Source organism: Sminthopsis crassicaudata, chromosome 5 (assembly GCF_048593235.1).
Source record: "Sminthopsis crassicaudata isolate SCR6 chromosome 5, ASM4859323v1, whole genome shotgun sequence".
NCBI lineage: Eukaryota > Metazoa > Chordata > Mammalia > Dasyuromorphia > Dasyuridae > Sminthopsis > Sminthopsis crassicaudata.
In genome coordinates, this window is record NC_133621.1 from 67,811,330 (window position 1) to 67,830,169 (window position 18,840).

Genomic DNA, 18,840 nt, shown 5'->3' on the forward strand with positions numbered 1-18,840 from the left:
AGAAGATAAATCTTAACAATACTGTGGATATTGTCAGACTTATACATATACATATTTATTTACACATGACAATCAAGATTATTGCAAGATGACAACCAGTATAAGTTGTTAATATCTATATTATCATAGAAACATCATATCTAGTAATGTATCAACTACACATAGTAAAAAAGCATGACATAACAATCTAACAAAATGAGTATTGTTTGGAAAATGTTTCAAATGACTTCAACCCCATCTAGGGTTGAAAAGGAAGACTAATTATTATTATTTAAGTTGCTAATGTGCAATGTGTCAATATCCAAATCTATTACATTTTCATCTTTCTTGATCTCTAACTTGAGTTTTTTCATATTGTACTATTTTCAGTGTTTTCCAGATTTAAAAACTCCTGCTCAATAGTCAATGAGGTAGTTTCATCTAATGCTTTATTTCCACTAGAGTATGCCACCATCATCATTAAGTCATTCCATGGGGGACAGGGGTGGAGTTGGGAATAGTCGTAGCAAGGCAGAAATCCTATGCAACTCTAGGTATGCAAAAGTCCTTGCAGACATATAAACGATAGACACTATTTGCTCTTCTGATGGAAATCCTCAAGTAACAAGACTAGGCTTTTCCCTTGTTTAAATCAGAAAACACACTGTTTAGGTCAAAATTTGTGGACAAAAAAACTCCAACAGGCAGCAATATCACATTAAATATGCTCTTTTTGTTTTTTTTTCCCCCCTCAGGTTGTAACTTTTTACCTTCTTTCTAAATCTGATCTTTCTTGTGCAGCAAGATGCTGTTTAAATATGTATACACATATTGTATTTAACATATACTTTAACATATTTAACATGTATGGAACTACCTGCCATGTAGGGAAGGAGTGGAAGGAAGGGAGAAGTTGAAACAGAATTTTTTGCAAGGGTCAATGTTGAAAAATTACCCATGTATATGTTTTGTATATAAAAAGCTATAATTACAAAAAAAAAAAAAAAAAAAAAAGGAAAAGATATGCTTGTTTTCAGCTCTAATGGATAATAAATCATACCACAGAATACTATATGGTAAATATAAAGTCAATAGTAATAAAATGTTCAACACACATAAAATGTCATGTGTTCATTAATATGAATTTCTCCAATGTATTCTTGGTCTCAAAAGAAGTAAAATAAGCTACCAAACATACTGACTTGCTTTAAATACCCAGATGTGAGATATGCTTTTTCCATAAAAAGATCTTTTTTTCAGAAGACACTTAAGAAACAACTGTCAATGGTTTCGGTTCAATTAATTTAATTCAATAAATTTCATTTAGTACCTATTATATATACAGGAGGCACTGTTGGGGTCGGAAAAATAACAAAGACCAAAAAATTATCCTTGCTGCCAAGAGTTTTGTTTGCTTGTTTGAATTACTATTTGGAGAGAAGATATAAAGAAGATAAATATATTAAAATCAAGATAGTGACAGATGAAAGACAAATTAGTCATCTAAGAAAATGCTATAGGGAGATATAAGAGAATACTTTTTAAGAACAAGGAAATCATAGGAGAAAGTGATACCTGAGCTGAACTTTGAAGAGAAAGTTCTAGAAGGTTGGAGATTCCAGATTGTAGATATGTATAAATATGTAAAAGGTAAAGATATGGAATTTAGTGAAGAGCTAATAGTTCAACTTAGCTAGAACAGAGTTTAGAGAAATAATGTGAAATAAAGCCAGAGTTAGGTTCCATAAACTTCTGGACAGACTTAAAAACCAAGCTAAGGAGTTGTGTATTATAACCTAGAGACAACAGGGAATGAAACTATGAAGATTTCTGAGCTGGGTTAACATGGTTAAAACTGGATCTCAGAAAGCCAATTTTGATAACTATGTGGAGAATATATTGTAGATGAGAGAGAATTCAGACAGAGACAGACAAAGAGACTCTTAAGGTAAGCCAGACAAGAAACAGGGACAGGGAAGCAGGTCTGAAAACAAAGACAGTAACAGTGTGAACAAAGAGAAGGGCACAAATGCAGATGATGTTAACTGGGACAGAGAGAGCCTATTAGAGGGAGAGTGAGAGAAAAGTTGAAATCATCTTCTACTCTGATTTCAAACCTGGGTGACTAGCAGAACAATGTAGTATCAAAAAAAAAAAAAAAAAAAAAAAAAAAAATAGGGAGTCTAGAGAAGGATTGAGGAAATGAGTTCAGCTATGGGCGGCTCAAGAGTTTGAGACACTAGTGGAATGTCCACATGGTGTTCTACAGGCAGTCCAGAAGGACTGAAGATGGTGGGAGTTAGAGGAGATAGAGAAAACACCAAGAAGAGAATATGAACTTACTACCAAAGTAAACCTGGCCCAAGTACTTAAACTTCCTGGGCCTCAGTTTTCTCATCTGCAAAATGAGGTTGTACTAGATAACTTCCAGTTCTAAATTTTTGATCCTATTAATACAAAAAAAGATTAACAAGATATTGTTTTGCTTACCTGTTACATGAACAGGAATTCTGGAATATTAGCCATCCATTTATCCATATATGCATACTTTGTATACACACACACACACACTTTAGGGTTTTAAGAGCTGAATTTTTATTAAGGTGAATTATTTTTTTCTTAACTGATTTATTGTACTAGCCCTGAAAAAGATACTTTCTCATAATAAAAATAAAAACGGTTGTTAGGATTACTAGATGAATTCTCATCTTGTCACTGTCCAGACAACCTGAGTTCTCAAATCAGACTGGTCTCCTTTCAGTCTGCCTGGCGTCAAAACTCTATCCCAGAGTCAATTCTCTCAGACCCAATGCTTCCCTTCTTTTATCCTCCCAGAGAATAAGCAGGTGTGAACTCAGTGGGGCGTGGGGAAATACTTCCACCAATGAACTTGCTCCTCTTAGAATTCCTAAGGTGTAAACTCCCTTTAAAGGCCTGAACCAAAGGTCTGAGCCAGAGAACTGTCAAGTCAACCTGAGTTCTCACCTTGTAATTGTCCAGACAACCTGAGTTCTCATCTGGTAATCCTAACAAACGGTAAAAATTCTTTCATGAATTTTCACCTACCTTGATGTTCTTTATGTAAATGATTAACTGCCATACTACATACCAATAGTTTCAAGTAGCTACTTGCAATTTGGTTCCTGTGTGATTTTAGGCTTAATTAAAAGGAACTCAGAATCAAACCCCAACAAATCAAATCTATGTTTAGATAGGCCTTTTGTTCACTACTGCCTTATGTAGTAGCAGTACAATTACCATTCTCATTTTATAAATGAGGAAATTGAGCCTCTGAGGCAGTTGTCCATGTCATACATGTTGTTGAGTGATTTATACCCATGTCTCCTGACTACTACTATACCACTAAACCTATCTCCAACAAGATCTATGTTAATTTAATTAAAGGATGAGTTAAATTAGGGCATATGAAATAATACTTAAAATCCACATAAAATAGTTAGGATATTTAAAGGTGGGTATCAGTCCCATTCCCAGTTATCAGCATTACTTCAAAACTTCCAAAGATGGACACTTCTCCCATGCTTTATTGGGTAAGCAGATTTCACAGCATCACTACAACAACTCTAGGAACCTCAGACCTCATTTTATAAAGAAGAAAACATATCCAGACAGATTTTAAAAATTACTCAATTATATGGAGAATAAGTGTCAAGGGATGGAATTTGAAATCAGGCTCTCTAATTTCTTTCTACTACTGAGCCCCAATTTTTTTTGAGATCGTGCAGCCAAGAGGCTGCATCACATCAAGTAATGAGCCTTTCCAATTTTATGTTTGTTAGTTGTGGATCAAACCAATTAAAGTCAATCACCAGGTCTATACCCTAACCTTCCCACTTTGGTTCACTATGCATTCTCTCTGACCAGTTTTCAGAAGCGCTGGAACTTGCCACACTGTGAGGTATCAAATTAGAACTTTAGTAGAACATTAAATTATTCATTTAAATATCCATAACTGAAATCTATTGCTTTCTTCTCATTCCTGCAGTTATCAGATCCTTACTAATGGCAAGAATCTAACAAGATTCCATCCTAGTTTTCTTTCCTGTTCAAAATGTAACAAATTGTATACATTACACTGATGCTCAAAGTTCTCCAATAACTGTTGTGTATTATCTAATGGGAAATAGGCAGTGTAAAAAACCTCAATAATCAAAACTATACAATAATCACCTTATATAAACATGGGGTTAGATCCATTCTCACCTTTGGGTCTGTGGGGGAATAATAACAAAGGCCAAAGGCATTTTTAAATAACCTCTTCCTTCTCTCCCCTTTAGTTTAAGAAAATCTTTTCCCTACCTTCAAAACCCAGCTTGAGTGTCACTTGACCATTTCATCTTGGTGTAAATTTATTCCTAAATCCTTTACTTCTAGCCTATAAAACTCACTTGGATTTTTTTTTTTTTAAACAGACCAAAATTCTGTTCCCAGACCCTCTCAACAAAACAAACAACAAAAAACGGAAAAACACCACTATGCCTCACAATTATAATTTCTTCCAAAATGCCCAGCATTACAATGCAGTAGGACTAAAGTGAAGTAGTGGACATGTAAATGTAAATAAATTCAACTTTAGATGTGTCCGAACATTTACTAGGAGCAACAATGTTCAAAGTATAAATAAAAAAGAAAAAATGTCCTCTCTATAAAGGATTTAACATTTAATCTCTGAACAATTTCCTTTATTAAAAATTCTAAATAACCTATTTTCTCTTCTGAGCAATAAAAAATAAACTTAATATTTTAGGTTATAATATTTTAAAACTATAGTCTTATAAAAATTTCTAAATGCCTCTTTGAGGTAAATTCAATGTTCTTGTCCCTTTTTATATACTCCCACATCTCATATCCCCCCCCCCCCGTTTCTTAAATTGTAGTTCACAACCCTTTAAATGGGGTCTTGTAACTGAAATGTGTGAAATTATGATTTATTATCAATGTTTGATTGTATACTTATATACCCAGAGTTGCATAAAAATTTCTTGAATAAAAAAGAGGTGACAAGGGGCAGCTAGTTGGTGTAATAGTTAGAGCACCAGTTGAAGTCAGGAGGTCCTGAGTTCAAATCTTGCCTCAGACACTTAACACCTCCTAGCTGTGTGACCCTAGGCAAGTCACTTAACCCCAATAGCCTCAGCAAAAGAAAAGAGGTGGCAAGTGGAAAAAGTTTAAGAAGCCCTACTCTACTCAACTTAGTTCAGTCACCATCACTTCTCTCCTAGACCATATCATTCAAATAGCTTTCCTATTTTCCTGCTCCTTTCTCAATTTATCCTTCATATAGCTACTAAATTGATTCTTCTTAAAGCACAAATCTGATGACTTTGTTAATCACTCATTCTCCATCAGGAAGAAATAAAAATTTGTTTGCCACTTAAAGCCCTTTCAGTCCTCATCACTCTTTCTAAAACTTTCCTGTAAATACACTGTGCACCCCAACAAAACTGGTCACCTTGCTGTTCCTCATATATGGTATTCCACTTCTGCTTCTATGTACTGTTTATTTCCTATACCAGAATGCACTTCTTTTTGCCTCTGGATTCTCACAATTTCTAATTTCCTTAGCAGTTTAAGTGCCAACATTCTCTAAATGAGGTTTTTCCTGTTCTTGAAGTCCTCCATTCACTCTCACTCTGGTCCTTACCTCCTTAATACTTTGTGCAGAAATCTCCTCGTCTATACTTACATATGCATCTCTCCCCATATCTTTTAGGACAATGACTTTCCATTTTCCTTTGCATCACTATGCTTGATAAATACTTAATAAATGCTTGATGATCATTGACTGATAAAGGGGTAACTTACCAAATGTGGTATCTATTAAGTGATGGAAAATACCAGAATACCAGGCAGAAATGACCTCAGAACTGGGCCTCACATCTCAATAAAGGCATTAAAATACCAACACAGGCCATATATCAAAGCTTCTGACTTCAAATCCACTCTTTCCCAAAATATCATCTTACCTGATCAAACAAGTCAAGGAAATAAAAAAATAAAATAAATTAAATGCACAGGTTTTCCAAAAGCATTACTTGAAAAAAAAAAAAAGTACTTCTAAATCAGAGGAATACAATCTGTTCAATATTTAGCAAAGCAGTCCATTCAAAGTACAAAACCATCATCATGCTATTTAAGCTGTGGCTCAAATCAAACAAAAAACCTAATATTTGAATCAACAGCATGAAAGGCAATGGTGGGGGGAAAATTTTTTTTTAATGATTTTTTTTTTTTGGGGGGTATCTATATTGTCACTCAAGATTCTGTTAAAATGTCACTTTCTGAAGGCTGGTCTCAATCTATCCTTGATGCTTGCTAGTGTTTTCACTTCTTAGCTTACCTTCCAAGTGCTTTATAGATATTTTTACGTATCTAATTATTGACATGTTCTCTCATTAAAAAGTAAATTCCTAGAGAGTATGAGCTAGTTTCTGACTTTCTTTTGTTTTTGAGAACTTAGCACAGCGCCAGATAATAAACTTGCTGATGTAATGAAAATCCAATAAAATTATTATAATTGCTTAAAAGAAAAATCGAATTTCCATTCTACAAGAACTAGTGACAAATAGGGACATAAATCTGGTCTCTTCTTAGTTACTAATAAGCAAACAAGTTTTAATCCAGTAAGGAAAATAGAAAACATAATGTGTAAATCCAGAAGGTTTTTATAGAGAGAAGATCTGATTTTCAGGTAGAAGGAGATAGTAAGTACAAATGTACAAAGAAGGTGGAATGAAATCATGGAAAATAATACAATTAGGACTTTATATAAAACCTTTCTATTTGTTGCGATGAGTCTAATTGAATTTCCTAAATCCCTTGGCATCATATTGTGTTCCACATTAAAAGGTCTCTAGTTATTTAAAAGAACAATCACAAAATTCCTTTCTGGCTTTCAAGAACATTTAATAATCCATTATACATTCAAGTAATCCAACTTCAACTCAAGGCTTGTGGTGGAAAGATAGTCCCTTTACTTTTCCCTCATTGATTCCCTATTCCTCAAAGGCTATTGCCAAGCCTTCTCTACCCAATACCTTTTCTGCTGAAGACCTTACCTATTACTTTGCTGAAAATAATTCAACATGCAATCTCTTCTCTCTCCTCCCCCCATTTCAAAAACCTATGACATCATCTCATACTCTTTTCTCCCATTCTGAGATGGTTTCTTTTTTTTTGTTTGTTTGTGCCAAAGCCAATCTCTTTAAAAGTACACTTACTCCTACTCCTTCCAATCTTATCCAAAGATTTACCTCAATCATTTCACTTAGCCTCTCTCTTTCATCTTTAGATAATAAACTGGTTTATTCCCTCTTTGTGTCTTCAAATATACCTATTTCTCCAATCCCTAAACCTTCATTAGAAGGTATCATCTCCTTAAAACAGTTGTCCTGTATTCTCCTCCCTCTCTTAATCAAACTCCTAGATTCTGGCCTCCATTTTATCTCTTTTGTCAAATGCCAAAGACTTTGTTCTCTCAAAGTTACCTAAGATAAATTAATCACCAAATCTGATGATGTGTCTTTCCTTGGTCATAATGCTTGTTAATAAATAGCTAGCACTTTAATGCAAAATAGATAATATTATTTTTTCCTCATAATACCCTGAGAATTAAGCACTTTTATTAACTACATTTCACAGAAGAGGAAACAGAAGGCAAACTGAATGATTTGCTGAGGGTCACTTAGCTAACAGTACTAAAGCTAGATATGAACTCTTATATGCTTGAGCTGCATTTTTGACCCATTAATCACCAAGTACTTTCCTCTAGACTTAACACCATTCATTCCTACTTCTATCCATTTGTTGTTTTCTCAGTCTTCTTCACAGGCTCAGCATTATAATTGTGGGAGGCCAGAAATCAATATACAAAACATCCTTAAGGACACATGTTGACTGAGTTTTACAATGTAACATCACTGATGTTTTATTACATTTATATTTATTTTGTAAACTGTTTCCCAATTATACTTCAATCTCATTCAGACTACAATCAAGTATGGGTGGGCCATATGTTTGATAGTGCTGACCTATAGGTAATATGTCCCCTCACTGGGTAGTCAAACCTCCATGGTTTTAAATTCTATTCAAGGCCCTCTATATTGTCCTTTATACTCACTTTCTTGGTTACCTCATCAAATCCCATGAGCTTAACTGTCATCTATGAATATCTCCCACAATGATTCCCATACTTTATATCCAGCCCTACTATTTTTCATGAGTATCAGTTATTTATTACCAACTATCTAATGGAGATTTTAAACCATATTTTGGAGACCTCTTAAACACAATGTGTCTAAAACTAAATTATCTTTCCTCCTAACAATTTCCCTACTTCAGTTGAATAGCACCATCTTCCAGTCTCTCAAGTTAGAGATCTCATACTCTTTACTTTTTCTTAATCCACTCAGTTGCCCTATCTTGCCCTATTCTACCTTCAAAGTATCTTGTGTTTGACCTTTTTTCTCTCCACTCACACAGTTAGTGTGACCTTAGTTCAGATCTTATCATTTCTCATCTACACAAACCTCACTGCTCCAGTGAGCTTTGGAGCATACTCCAAAGCAGCCAAAATAGTTTTCCTTAAATGCAAATCTGAACATGTGACCCACATCCCACTTAACTAACTACAGTGGCTTCCTTTTGCCTCTTTTTTGAGTCATTTTGACCATATCTCACTTTGAGACCCCATTTGGAGTTTTTTAGGATAAAATATAAACTCTTCTGTTTAGCTTTTAAAGTCCTATATGACTCAAACCCAACCTATCTTTCTCACTAGCCATTCCTTTTGTTCCTACTTTCTGAAATCTGCACTGGCCTATTGCTCTCTGCCTCTGCCCTCCTTCTTAGAATTTGTGTCTTTGCCTCAGAATAAGCTCTTCCTTTAAGATGCTACTCAAGTTTTTCTTCAGGAAATCTTTCCTCATTCCTGAATATCAAATGTTTTCTCTACCAAGAGATTCATAGATTATTTCATTCTTGGTGCCTACATTCTTTGTACCTAGTAAAGTGGCCTAGTAAAGTGCTTGGCATAGTGGGAAAAAAAAGTTTTTATTAAATACCTGTTGATTCACTAATATATGTATAGTAGGTTTCTCCAGTAGAACGGAGGCTCCCAAAACTAGTTTCTAGCAGTGTCTAAATAAATTGTAGCATGCTCAAATTCAGCTTCTGTCGTTATGGTATATCTCCCAAGAAAATATATATTAGGTATTATTCCATCTCAAAACTACAAATGAGGGGGGCAGGTAGGTGGCACAATGCATAGAGCACCAGACCTGAATTCAAATTGACCTCAGACACTTAGTTCTGTATGACCCTGGGCAAATCATTTAACTCTAATTGCCTCAAAAAGGAAAAAAAAAAAAAAACAACCCACTACAAATCATCCTAAGATATTCTTCCTAAATCACCACTATATAAAAAGCAATTATTCCCACAACTAATACAATAATCTCATCAAAATAGCAGGTGACTCAGAGCCCAATGGAGTTCCAAGTTACAGCAACAGTACAATCTTGCTGCAACAAAAATATAATCTGTTAATTTGCTATGAGTAGGAGTGGCACTTAAAAACTTAACCAAAATTATTTTTGTTGTACCCTCATTATTAGAGACAAATTGATCTTTTTTCTTTTGCCTTAAATCCATTACATAAATATTATAAAAATTCAGAAATATCTCTACATTCATCAGTCCCAAGTCAAGGATGTGAAACCATAATAATATACAAAAGGAAAGACTTTTTAAAAAAGAGTAAATTAATAAATTCCCTTCTTATACTTAGAAAATAAGGCAAACTTCTAGTTTTACATTTGTTCAGAGCATAAAAGCGAACTATATATACAGTGCATATCATTAATTTAAGGAACAACAACAAAAAAAGACTAAACATTAAGGTGTTAACTATGAACCACAGGGTTTCAAGTTTTGATAATCAACTTGAATTTGTAAATGTGTTTCAAACATTTAACAATGACACCTTGGTTTTTCCAAGAAAACCATTCTAAATATTTGTTTTAAAATACTTTAAAATGTTATATTCTCTCCTTTTATTTCCATTAAAAGTTGAAGACCTCATAGTAAGTCTGATTGCATTCGGGAATTCTAGCTTTATAGACAAAGAACACCTTGCTTGTATAATTTCAGCTTTTAAACACTAGATTTTACCATCTCCAAATCCTAAAACTCTTGTTCAGTCAATAGTCCTAGAAAAAGTTAACTATACTCCTTGCTTCCACTTTCTCATATTTTATACTCACCCCCATAATTTGGCTTCCACTGCACCACTCCCTCTAACACTACTCCTTCTTCTCCCTCTTTTTTATTGCTAAATCTGGACAATTTTTTCAGTCCTCACCCTTCTTGACCTTTCTGCAACATCTGATGCTTCTAACCATACCCCTCTCCTCCTAAGAAAAACAAATTTGGGAATCCCAGGTTAGAAAGTCTTGTTCTGGATGCTCTCTTCTGTTGGGACTTTTCATGAAACTACCTTTCAGGGACCAACCAACCTTTATTGATCTCACATGGTGAAATCACTTATCAATATTCTACTGTTATGTGAGTAGTTCTTACATTCCCTTCTCTAGAGATCTCATGAGTACCTGTGACTATCATTTTTATTGCAAATGACTGTCCAAGTAGCTGAATCTAGGCACCATCTCTCCAGGGCTTAAAACCTCTATCTCCAAATACCAGTTAGACACTACCTCTAAGTGGATATACATATGCATGGTAAATAAATCTGTAACGAAGTCATTATCTTTCCTCCTAAACCTCTCCAAAGAAGGTAACTTCTTTATTCCATCAAGAGAGCCACCTCATCCAGACTCACAACCTAGGAGTCATTCTTACCTCCCCCCCCCCCATATTTCCAAGTTTGATTTTACATCATTCTTCTTCTCACAACAACCTAAAACGTGGCCTGTAGACATTTCATCATCCAACCTCTGTACAGGTTATATAATATCATTGATTCAGAGTTTTCTTACACTAACATTGAATTCAATCCTCTTATTTTACAAGTGAGGAAACAGAGGCTCAGAGAGCTTTGTCTGAGTTGTGTAGAGTCTGAACCACAGTTTTCATGACTAGGATTCCAATGTCTTTATCACTCACTACACCAGACTACCTCTCTGTGCTCTCCCACAACTGGGATGCAAATTCTTTTTACCAGCTCCACAAAATTCCAATATTCCTTTGAAGTCTTTCCAAATACTACTTTGTTTACCTATTTGTACATGAAAACATATTCTAACCCCTCCCTGTAGACTGTAAACTCCTCCAGGACAGGACATTAAGTTTTTTTCCCATATCTCCAGGGCCTATACTTTACCTACTTTAACGTAAGAGTACTATATAATAATATAAAGATACAAAGATCCAAGTCCAAGGAAACTTAGGGCAAGGGTGTTAGTGTAGAGAATCAGAAAGAAGCACTTCAGGTAAACTTTAAAACAAGTTTTTAGGCAATTCTCCAATTATATTACAGAGCAATAAACATCTAAATTATCCAATGAAAAGTTGGTCAGGGGAAGTATCTATAGATGAGCAAATCTAAAAACAAATGCATAATATATTCTTTAAAACCAAGGGGGAGGAGGGGTTTGAAATCAAGGGAAGAAACTTTATTCTATCCTCTCCCTCAAAAAAATTACTGAGGCAACTGGAAAGAAGCCTGACAGGTAACAGTTTTAGATCAATATTATATACAAAATATCAAGTTAAAATCCAAATGAACCATATAAAATATAGTCATAACTTTAGATGTCACACCCCCCAAAAAATTAGATCACAAATATATAACTTTTTAAAAAATTTATATATTAAATATCTTACAAAAAGATTAAATACCATTCAATAGGATGAAAACTTCTAAGAAAAATTTCACAACAAATTAAAACAATCATCAGTAATTACCTGAAATCATCCAAAATCAACTAATAAAAGAAATGCAAGTATTTTAAATTGAAAGAAATGAATTCTAAGATTTCCTTAATGCCATCAATTTAACAAAGATTGGAGGGGCTGCCAGAAATCAGGCACCATTTGCTATTGGTGCAATTGTGATTTGTTTTAACCATTTTAGAAAACAATTTGGAACTAAATTGTTCTCACCTTTGGACTCAGATTTCACTAAGTAACTATACATTCCAAAGGAAATCACAGATACCATGAATAGATAGCTCTATTAAGTACAAAAATGATAGTATTATGTTTAATAAAAACAAAATGTGTACCTAATTCTTGCTATTTGGATGTAATGAAATATAGTTTATATGGGTAATACATGGGTATTATGTTATTATCATAAATGTTTCATACTATAAAAAAAAAGATATCTCTCCTTTTTATTAAGAAATAGTTATTTAACAAAAATATTAAAAATCACACCATAAAAAGAAAAAATTAGAAAAGATCCAGATCAAACACCCATCATAGCTCTGGTTAAAATAAAAGGATAAAAGTAAAAGATAAAATAATTAGTAGTAAGCTCAATTTCATCAAAACGAAAAGCTTTTGCACAAATTTAATACCCAAAGAAGGGAAACTATCAACTTTGGGGGGGAGGGGATATCTTTATATCCTAGCTGATACCAATTTAAAAATTGCAGACCTCCAAAAGGAACAAAAAATAGTAAATACCAAGAGTCAATCATTAAAAAATAACAAGATGATAGATATAAATAGTTCTCAAAAGACCTTGAAACAATTAACAAAATTATATAAAAGTGCTTCAAAATGAAGGAGAAATCATGGAAAAGTGGGACCACTAATTGGTAAAAGTGTAAGCTGGTCCCACAATTATTCTGGAAAACAATTAAGATGGGTCTACCTTTAGACCCAGAAGCCCCAAGAAGAGCAAAAACAAAAAGAGCTCATTTACACCAAAATATTTATAACAGCACTTTTTGTGGTAGCAACGAACTATTAACAAAGTAGTAGATGGCTACCAACTGGGGAAGTTAAAATTACAACAAAACATTATTGCTCCATAAAATCACAAATGTGAAAAAATTCAGAGAAGTATGGAAAGATTTCTATGAGTGGCCAAAGCACAACCAGGAAAACATAACTACAATCATCTAACTGGAAAGAAAATAATACTGAAGTCTGGTTAAATATAACAAGCTAATCTCCAAAAAGACAGGGAAGATGCCCCCCTTTTCTGCATAAGTGTCATGCTACTGGGCTTTTATATAAAACGTTTTCTCTACCACTGATGTGTTGGCTAATTTATCTTAAATGGGATTCCTCTACCCCTTCTCTGTTTTATTCATTCATTATTAGATAGGACAGCCCAGGAAGAAAAGGGAAGACTATACACTTTGTAGTAGGGCTTGGTTCAATGGTCTGCTATGACAAAACAAAGCATACTAATCAATATTTTAAAAATAAAAACAATTTTTAAAAAATTAAAGATTGGTACCCAGTTACCAAAATTTGTCAGAGATTTGTTTGACAGATATTTACATATTTGTTTCTGAAAAATTGAAATTTAAGAACAAAATAGATCATTTAAAAAAAATAAGATGACCAGAGTTTAGGAGCTGGGGAGAAGAAAACATTCTAAAGTACAGGGAACAGTATCTATGTGAGAATAATCTAATCTATGGATAAGAAGAGTATGAATTAAAGCAGACAAGATAGGGTGGTATCAGATTATGATGGGCATTTAATGTTATGTCAAGAATTAGTTAATAATTTCAGATTTTCTAACTATTTACAAAAGTGGAATTGCAATTATATAAAAATATATCTTTTAGCAAAGGAGCACAGGACCAAGACTTGCTTTCTTCTTCTTCCCTCAACAAATTTCTTCTCTTTTCCCTCAAAAATCAGACTACTTGTTTAAAAACAGTTCAGAGTGCTGTCTTTTAAAAATTAGATTCACTTGGTTCGTTTCAATGAAAAACAAGATTAGAAAAACCTTTTCCTCTTATACTTTTTTAGAAGATGAGATTTTCATAAAGTAACAGAGTAAACTCAATTGAACTTTTATGCTGGAGAAGACTGGCACTGGCAAATCAAAGGTTGGGATCATTATTATCTGAAACTCAACTGAGTGATGGTGTTAACTACAAGCTGAATTGGTTAGGACAAATGTGACATTACCATTGATGTTCCCATCCCACAAACCCAAATCAACACAATTAACTGCAGGGGGAATAGAATTTCTCCCATTCTTGAATTATATGAAGTTTTACTAAAAGAATATATATACAATCCAATTTTTTAAAATACAAAATTCAGATATCTACACTTTCTAAATCATGCCATTTCTTATTAGGGATGAATCTGCACCAATTTTACAAACACCATCAAGATAAAAAATGATACAATTTGCAAAATTGTTCTAGAATTCAACTCTATAAAATGAAGTACACCAAATTGCAAGCATGCTCTAACAATATATGCAAACACATATAGATATATAGAAAGTTTACAGACTATCACAACAGTTAAGCAAGTGCTCACTAACAACAAAAAGAAACAGGGAGAAGAGGAATAGTTTATTTATTTAATTTTTTCCAGATTTGTCACATAATATAGAAAGGGCAATGGATAGGAAACCAATAATGTAAGCTACTTAAATAATCTTGAACAAGTAATTTCATCTTCTTTGGTAAAACTTATTTTTTCTATTAAATGAGAGGGGGGTTCAGGATATGAAAGTTTCTAGGAGATAATCTCCAAGGTCTCCTCCTGCTCTTTTTAGACTTTATGATTCTAAGATCTGGAATTGCCACTGTAAAATATCTTAGTTTTTAAAACAAATTCTTCTATTTCACTGAAAAAAATTATTACCATCAATCTATATCCTAATCCTATCCACTAATTTTAATGTCCTTAACCTTGGGATCATAAGCCTTGGCTTCCTAATTCAGTGTAAAAAATAGCTGATTTTTAATTGGCTTTTTAAAAAAGAAGCTCAAATATCCAGACTTTTTATTCTGATCTTTACACAAAACATTAACTTTATAAAGTGAAAAAAGATCTCATAAACACAAAAGCTTTTACTTGTCCATAAATTTTTATTTAAGAACATGTCATGCCAAACTCCCTACCTAAAAGTAGAATAATATGTTCAGTTTCATTTGTTCCTGTATTTCTATTCTGTTGGTGATTATGTAATAAATGCGTTTCTAAATTCAGTCATCTTGGTCCACCCAGATGACTCAGTCACATCCTTTGAAACCAATTCCTTTACACACTGGGGCTTCTTTTCAACCCTATCACAATCAAAAGAAAATAGCTATGAACATAGTTCTTCTGATAAAAAGATCAGGCTAAATTAAGACATCTCACTTCCATTCCAGATCTTAATATCTTTGTCCACTTCCCACCAAAATGTATTCGTTTTAATAAGCATGGCAATAACATATTAATGTATTTAACTGGTCTATATTTACTAGAATCGCTTTGCTTATATTTACAGCAGCAGCAGTATTACTTTTCTGGTGTTGAGAATTTTGATAGGCTTAATGGTAAATTCTTTTCTATTAATTAAATAAATCTATTGAGATTTTAAGTTTCATTTACCCTGTCAAAAATGTAAGACTGAAGGACCCCAATTCAATTCAACCTGTAGTATCTAACACCTGAAACTAGATGTCAATCTATATTTTAAAGGAATCTAAGTATTCTCTGTGGTATAATGCTTATTTGTGTTTATTCTAGAGGCTTAATACGGAAACCAGTTACTAAAATTTGAAGATGGAAGAGTATGTCCACTACAAAATTTCTTTCAATGGCTGTCATTCCCCCTCAGTCTAGCTTCTAATGTTTAGGTCAAGTCTTTCTCTGGTTAGTGGTTATCAGGCAAATCTCGAAATGGAAAGGGAAAAAATAAATGGTAAACAGAATTTTGCCTTCAACTGTGCAAATGCTCTAGGTAGAGCAAATATACAGAACTTGCATGTTGCAAGTGTTGCAATTTCCTTTTATAAACCTAAAAACTGTAAATGTGAAATCAAATATATTTGCCAACTTAACAAGCAGTTACACTCAAAATCAGTAAAATTGAGGCACGTCTGGGAATGCCTAATTAATTCATAAGACCTTCCTAAAAGCGATATCTATTGAGCAAATTAGGCAATTAAGGGTCTGTTCTTGGTTCCAAAATAGTGTAATACTAATATCTACTAACCCCCTCCCCCACATCAGATTATTTGCAAAGCCTATATATAAATAAAAATAAAACAAAAAGACAAGAAACTGCAGTCACAAGTACTTTAATTTTTTTTAAATCACTTATCAAAAACAAAAATCGTACTATTCTACTCTATAGTTAACACAAGTAAAAATCAGAGGTACTGTCTCACAGAGAAGGTGCTGAAACTCAGTGAGAGCTTAACGCCTCACACTACACTTGGTTCCTTCAGAGTCTGAAAATTTGATGGCTTTACGACACTATTCCTTTTCAAAAAAAGTTAACATTCAACTGATACACAACTATTTAACTTTAATATGCTAAGCAACCAAAACAATTGAATCAGTTTTTTATTTTTTGAGTTAACATTACAATGTGTAATCACTACTATACAATTTAAGCTTTATATTACAGTACTAAAGCAAAGATTACAGTACAATAATACACAAGTCTGTTAAAAGTACTGTGTTCTAATTGGATAACTTCCACAAACTGCTGCATTTATGTGCGCTTCGTTGATTTCCCGGAATTGTCAATATACTGCACCCTGTTTTAAGTGGTACCTGAAAACCAAGGTATGCAATTCCTTAGGGTCAGAAGTCATCAAGTGAGGCGGTGAAAGATGGGGGGAAAGAGGGGAGGAGGGCAAGAGACGAGAAGAGCGTAAGGAGCCTCCCGTCAGAACCCCACTTATCCAAGAAAAGAGTTCTGCTCTGCCTGTGCTTCTAGGCCGGCCTACAGCAATCACAAAAAAGTAACAAGGCTAAGTGGGCGGCCGAAGGGCACTTCCGCGGCTTGCCGGGGATGTCACCACCGCCAGACTCGTCCTTCCTCCCCCGGCCAGCCTCCCCGCACACCTGCGGGCCCTTGCTCCAGGGGACTCGGCATGGCTTTTACCCGCGGCGCTCCGGGAATCGGGGAGGGAGGCGGCGGCCCGGCCCGGGAGTCCCGAGCTCGGATCTAACCGACCTCCGGCCAGGGTAAGCAAGGCTAGCCCCGTGGCAGCCCGGCCTTTCCGAGGGGGTGTCCTGCGAAAACAGGAGCTTTTGGGGCCTTGAGAGAAGCCCCACGTGGGAGCTGCATAGAAACGGAAATGCTTTCCCGGTCAAAGCAGCCGAGCAAAATCACCCAGCGTGCAGCCCGGGCGCCGGCAGCGGCGCGAGGCCCCGACGACCTGACGGCGCCACCCAGCGGCGAGCCGGGAGCCCTGCAGGCGAGCGCTCCTTCCCCGCTCCCCCCCCCCCCGCGCCACCCCCCCACCTCGTTCCCCTCTCGCTGCACAAGGCCCAACCCAAGAACTAAAGACCACAAAATGGCTGCCGGCCGCTTCGTCACGTGACCCCCTTTGTGCCTTTCGGGCCCCCGAACTCGGCGGGTCCCGGGTGGAAGCGGCCGGGGGCGGTGGGCAGTGCTGGTGCGGGCCCAGCGGGGCCGCGGCGGGCCGGGGGTCGAGGCCGAGGGAGTCGGGGCAAAGGCCGGGCCGGCGACTGAATGTCGGCGGGGAAGAGAAGATGGCGGCCATTTTGTGTGGGGCTGGCTGCTCCGTCGCCGCCGCAGGCAGCAGGGGGAGCGGGGCCTGGCGCTGGGTCGGGAGGGGAGTTTACACGTACCGACTCCTCTTCCTTCTCCATTCCGGTGGGCATCTGCGGCACGGCCCGGTTTATCGAGGCGTATTCGTGCAGATCGGGCAGATCCTCACAGCGGAACACCGGCAGCGGCTTCGAGGCGTCCAGCGCCCGCGCCCGAAACGACAATTTACTCATCTCAGGCGCAGCAGAAACCTCTCCGCTCTGGGGAAACGGCCCCGGCCAGCGGGATCATGGAGAACCCGGGGTTCGGTCCCCACTCGCCTGCCGCTGCCGGGGACTTGAGGGGCGGAGCGTGGAGCCCGCCGTCCGGGCCCTCACAGCAGCCGGGAGGGTGGGTGCCTGTGCCGCTCCGCTCCGCTCTCACTCGCTCTCTTCAATACGCCATGGCCAACATGGCGGACATTAAAACTCCACTGTGCGCTCTTCAGCCAACCCCAGCCATTCCCCACACTGCATCGCGCAGCGGCGCGGGCACGCGGCGGAGGGGGGGAGCGCGGGCTCGAGGCCGGGCGCCGGCACGGGCTGCGCGCGCCCCCGCCAACCCCTGCTTCCCAGGCTGGCTCCGGCTCCGGCTCCGACTCCGGCTCCGGCTCCGAGGCTGCTACCGTCGCCTGCTCGCCTAGCCTCGCCTCGTCTCGCCCTCCCCCCGGCCCTCCCCCGCCCGGCCCGGCTCGACTCCCTCCCGACGCGGCCCGGAGAGGACCGCGCTGCCGGGACCTCGGGCTCCCCCGCCTCCAGCGCGCCCCACACGCCCCTCGCCCGGTTCCCCGCTTTCTGCCGAGGCTTCGCAGGGGCGCTCGATCCGGCGGCCGCCGCCGCCGGGCTCCGGGCCATCGCGGCCGCTCCTCCAGCCCGGGGGACCCGGCCCGACCCCCGAGCCCCCCGCCCCGGAGCCCGCCGCCCGCGGGGGAGCGCGACCGCTGCTGCCGCGGGCGCCGAGGGAGGGCAGCCTTCCGAAGCTCGATCGTTCCGAGCGGCCGGGGCGCGCTCCTCCTGCCCGCCCAGCAACTTGGGGGGCCTCGGGGAGAAAACCTCCTAGCGACGGAGGTGTGGAGTGATACACTCAAACACACACATCCACATGCACACATTCAC

The 18,840-nt window shown here is 37.6% G+C and overlaps 1 protein-coding gene across 1 annotated transcript in view; it reads right to left on the reverse strand.

The window, feature by feature from the left end:
- The window catches only part of EPC1 (enhancer of polycomb homolog 1), a 60,471-nt gene extending 42,263 nt beyond the window's left edge, over nucleotides 1-18,208 (reverse strand). The window contains 1 exon segment of the mRNA XM_074267066.1: nucleotides 17,767-18,208. Within this exon segment, the coding sequence (XP_074123167.1) occupies nucleotides 17,767-17,919 (153 nt within the window). The 5' untranslated portion in view covers nucleotides 17,920-18,208.
- Nucleotides 18,209-18,840: the final 632 nt, after the last annotated feature.